This window comes from Myiozetetes cayanensis, unplaced genomic scaffold (assembly GCF_022539395.1).
Source record: "Myiozetetes cayanensis isolate MyiCay16 unplaced genomic scaffold, myiCay2020 scf570, whole genome shotgun sequence".
NCBI lineage: Eukaryota > Metazoa > Chordata > Aves > Passeriformes > Tyrannidae > Myiozetetes > Myiozetetes cayanensis.
Window position 1 is genome coordinate 25,328 of NW_026087821.1, and position 4,952 is coordinate 30,279.

Below are 4,952 nucleotides of genomic sequence, written 5' to 3' on the forward strand. Positions count from 1 at the left end.
GTCAGTTCTCGGGTGAGCGGGGGGTGAGAAGTGGGAGGTCGGTGGGAAAAGGGGGGTCAGAAGGGATAAAAGGGGTGGTGGGACCCCAAACTGAGTGGGAGGGGAGTGGGAACCCCCAAAAGTGGAGGGGGGCAGGGCAGTGAGGTTTGGGGGATAATGGGGAACGAGTAGGAGGGGTGAGAAGAGTGGGGAAAGGGCAAGGTGGGACCCCCAAACTGAGCATGAGGGTCCTGGGGAGTGGGGGGATGATGTGGAAGGAGGAGAGGGAGGGGGGAAAAAGTGGGGTTTGGGACCCCTAAACTGATCTGGGAGGGGCTGGGGATTGAGGACCATGGAAAAGTGGAAAGAACAGGGAGAAGGGTGGAAGAGGGGGGGGTCTGGTGGGTCAGACAGTCCCATGGGGGTCTTTGGGCACAGAAGGCTGGGAAAGGGGGGTGCCCCCCTGAGCTCTCAACTGACTGTGGGGTGCTGGGGCTGCTGGAACCAATCTCAGCCTTGGGTTATGCCAACACTTTCAGTTTAGAGGAATTACAGAGGTGGGACTGAAACACTTTCATCCCCAAGGTTTTAAGGATGGCAAATCACATCTATTGATAAAAATGAATTCTTTAGGGTTACAAATGATCAGACAAAAGATCTTCATCAGAATTATTTATTGCAAAATACAAACACTAAAACTACCATTAGTACAGGATAAGATAGGACAGTGCTCTACACTAAAGCAGTTGTTGAAGCAATTCTACTCAAGCTGGCACCAAAGCAAGAATTATGAATTAGAGAGGGATGGAACTCCCCCAGACCAACGCTGTGGGGAGATCTCTGCTCTCAACCTCCAGCACTGACCTTGGGGGGTCCCCAGCCAAGGCAGGAATCTCCACACACCCCCCAAGAAGAGTTCTGTTGGCACAACCTGCCTCTGGCAGAGGGGACTGGCTCTTTCTGGTAGAAAGGGATGGACTGACAGTCACTGGACTCCAGGGGTTGCCTCACCATCAGGGGGGTCATTCGGGGTGGGAGCAGCGGCCAAAGCTCTTCCCGCAGTCAGAGCACTCGTAGGGCTTTCCTTACCGGTGGGTCCGTTGGTGTAGGGTCAAAGCAGAGTTCCAAGTGAAGCTCTTCCCACACTCCCCACACTTGTAGGGCCTCTCCCCAGTGTGGATGCGCCGGTGATTTACAAGGTGAGAGTTCCATTTGAAGCCCTTCCCGCAGTGGGTGCAGCGGAAGGGCCTCTCCTCTGTGTGTGTCCGCTGGTGCTTGAGGAGATTGGAGCTGCTTTGAAACCTCTTCCAACATTCCAAGCACCTGTAGGGCCGTTCCCCAGTGTGAATACGCTGGTGTCGGATCAGGTGGGAGCTGTACCTGAACCTCTTCCCACATTCCCCACACGTGTGGGGCCGTTCCCCAGTGTGGATGTTCTGGTGTTGGATCAGGGTGGAGCTGTCCCTGAAGCTCTTCCCACAGTCCAAGCACCTGTAGGGCCGTTCCCCGGTGTGGATGAGCTGGTGTCGGATCAGGTGGGAGCTGTTCCTGAAGCTCTTCCCACATTCCCCACACGTATAGGGCCGTTCCCCAGTGTGGATGTTCTGGTGCTTAATCAGGTTGGAGCTGTCCCTGAAGCTCTTCCCACATTCCAAGCACTCGTATGGCCGTTCCCCAGTGTGGATGCGCTGGTGGATGCGGAGGTTGGAGCTGTGCCTGAAGCTCTTCCCACATTCCATACATGAGTAGGGCCGTGCCCCAGTGTGGATGTGCTGGTTCCTGAGGAGGTCGGAGCTGTCCCTGAAGCTCTTCCCACATTCCAAGCACCTGAAGGGCTTCTCCCTGCTGGGAGGCTGCTCAGGGACCACCAGCTCGGAGCTCCAGCTCAGGCTCCGGCCGCCTTCCTGGCACAGGACGGGTCTTTCCTCCTCAGAACTCCCTGGGCTGGCTTTGCAGCCCCTCCTCCGGGGGCATCTCCGGGCCTTTTCCTCCCCGCTGCCTTCCTGCACCGGGGAGCCCTTCAAAACGGCCTCTCCCACCAGGCTCTGCCGGGGGATTTGTCCTCCATGCTCTCCGTCCTCAGCTCGGGGCCTGGGGCAAGAAGGAAGAAGGACAGGCAGGGGATTTGCCTCTGGCCCAGAGGGAAGGTCAAGCACATCCCCCCCAAATCTGGTCCCCACAGGCATTACAAGACAGGGCCAAAGGGCCACTGACTTCATCCTCACCTGCCTGGGGGGCTCGCGGCAGCTTCCTGGTAGCCTCCTCCTCCATCTGCCCAAGCTTTGGGAAGGACAAATCCTGCTGGGGGGAAACAAGGGCTGAGTGCATTGGCTTGGGGGTTCCTCCTGCCCAAGTCCATCCCTAGAACTCACCAGGCATCCTGGGACCATAAAAACCTCCAAAACACCAAGACTCAGCCCAAATAACCCCAGCCAGGAGCTTCTTATCTCTGGTCTCTCCACTTTGGGATTCTGGAGGTCCTCCCTGTTTGGGCTGCTGGGAGTCCTGTGTGTATTTGGGGTCTCCCCTCTACAGGGTCCCTGCCCTCTCCAGGCTGCTGGTGGTCCCAGGAACCCAAGGCTCCCCCATTTCCCAACTTGAGAGTTCTGGGGGACCTCTAAAACACCAAGATTCAGCCCAGAAAAAACCCAAACCACCAAGATTCAGGCAAAACACCTCAGAAATAGCAAGAAGACACGCGTCCCCAAAATTGCAAAAAGTTGAGATTCAGCTGAAATATACTCCAAATTATGAAGATGACCCCAAAAAAATCTCTCCCAGGAGTTCCCCCTCTCTTGTCTCCCCCCTCTGGGGTTCAGAGGGTCTCCCCTGTCTGGGATGTTGGGGGTCCCACTTAGGGATGTTGGGAGTGCTGGGGGTCCCAAGGGTCCCTTCTCATCTGACTCTCACCTTTGGGGTGCCGCCTTCCCAGACATTCCTTCTTGAAAGGAGAGCAAGGCCTAAAGAATTACCTGAAATATCTTGCTCAGCTGAGAGAAGCCCCCCCACACCTGCTCTGCCTAAATTGCTAAAGAAAAATTTGTTCTGTTCCGTTCCTTGGACCTGATCTAAAGAAGGCTGGAAACATTCTCCAATGGTCTGTAGGCCAGAAATTAAGGCAAAGTCAGCCAAGGTAGACATTTGAATAGGAGAAATAGGCCTAAAGCCAAGGCTCTCTCCAAGCTTCAGTGACTGGGACAAAGATAATGGAAAGTTAGAGGGGTCACACTGAGGAAGACTGCAGAGACCCCAGCCCCGATAATGAAGAAAGGGGGATGAACCTCCAGAACTGAGGGCCAAGAAAAGCTCCACCCCAAGCTCTGCCTGAGCTCTGCCTGTACTCCAGCTATTATCAACATGAATGATTAGATGTTGCAATCATATGAATATGTATCTAAGATGTTGCAATCATAGCAGTTACACTGTATAAATTACCCTGTTTTGTATTGGTATCTTCGAGCAAGAGCTTTGTGGTGCCAACCCTGCCTGCTCCCGATGTCCACAAATAAACACCTTTGCTGCTCAAAAGACCAAAAGCTTCTGGGCAGTTTCTTTACTGGATTTCTCAGATTCATCTGGACAGCAGATTGTGCCCCAGGGATGGGAATGCAGAGGGCCCTCAGGTCCCCAGGATGAAGCAGCAACCACCAATAGATATAAAAGGCCCCCCAAGGATTTCAGAGGGTTGTCCTACAGGGAGGGGACAGTGTCAGCCCACAAGGGCTGGGCTGGCAAGTGGGAGGCTGCTCCAGGTGTCTGCAAGAGGCCTCATGCTCTGCTCGGCCCCATCAGTGGCCGGGACCAACACCCCATCCTCGTGGCCAGCAGCTCTTTCCTGCCCCAGCCAAGAGGTTCCCGGCCCCCCAGAGCTCCCCTGGGGCTGTCCCTGCTCCTCCCTGCAGGCTCCGTGGCCGGGCACACTTTGTGTTCCTGGTGCCACCAGCTCAGCAGCTGCAGCCGCTCCAATCAGCGCCCGCAGCTCTGCAGCAAAGCCCCAGCTCACCTGGCACACAGGGCATGGACACAGCACCTTCTCGCTGCTGGGCACTCCCAGCTCAGCCTCTTCTCCAGCACGGGGCTCTCCTGCCTCAGCACCACCTCTGCCTTCCACTTCTTCTCAGGGCCACCTCAGGGACACCTCTGGGCTCACCTCCGGGCCATTGCTCAGGGACACCTCAGGGCCTGCTCTCCAGCACAGGAACCTGCAGGGAGGGCAGATGATGTGCAAGCCCAGAGGGGCCTGCTTGCACTGGCCTGGGGGCTTCTTTCTCCTTCCACAACCACCCCACAACTTCTCCTGCTTTTCTAACCCCACATCTTTGCAGACTGACCTTGTCTCTCTGTCTGCACAGACACATCTATCCCCTGTGGACAGAGCCTCCAGCATGTGTTGCCCTGGCAATGGCACCCAGAGAATCCCAGAATCAGCCGGCTTGGAAAAGACCTCCCAGATCACCAAGTGCACCCCTTGATCCAACCCCGCCGTGGTTCCCAGACCGTGGCACGGATGCCCAGGGGAGGGGCTTTGGGGATGAGGGCTCTCCCAGTACAGCCCAGTGCCCCCTCAGTGCCCTCCCAGTACAGCCCAGTGTGTTCCTGTCCCAGGGTGCCAGGTGATCCCTCTTTGTTGGGGGTTTGATTGGGATTTGAAGCATTTTGGGGGTCTCTGGGTGCATTTGGGGGAGTTAAAAGGGGTCTTGGGAGCATTGGGGGGGAAAGGTGATTAAATGAAAAATGGGGGTTAGGGGACATTTGGGGGCCTTATTGGGGCCTCGGGGGGACAGCACCATGAGCAGGTGAGTCCTGAGACCCCTCTGGTGTCCCCAAGACCCTCCTGCTGTCCTCAATTTCCCACTTTGCACCCCGAGACCTCCCCTGGTGTCTCCAATGTCCCCAGGGCCTCCCCATGGACCCAATTACCCCCTTGACACCCTCCATTCCACTGTCCCCAAACCTCTCCCCACTGTCCCCAA

At 56.3% G+C, this 4,952-nt stretch overlaps 1 protein-coding gene across 1 annotated transcript; it reads right to left on the reverse strand.

The window, feature by feature from the left end:
• Nucleotides 1–651: 651 nt before the first annotated feature.
• On the reverse strand, nucleotides 652–4,894 carry LOC126650177 (zinc finger protein 239-like). Its single transcript, XM_050334712.1, has 3 exons — nucleotides 3,983–4,894; nucleotides 2,205–2,280; nucleotides 652–2,070 (listed from the first exon to the last, which is right to left on the reverse strand). Exons 1-3 carry the CDS (start codon nucleotides 3,996–3,998, stop codon nucleotides 1,065–1,067), a joined length of 1,098 nt encoding a protein of 365 aa, XP_050190669.1. The 5' UTR covers nucleotides 3,999–4,894; the 3' UTR covers nucleotides 652–1,064.
• Between the last annotated feature and the right edge of the window lie 58 nt (nucleotides 4,895–4,952).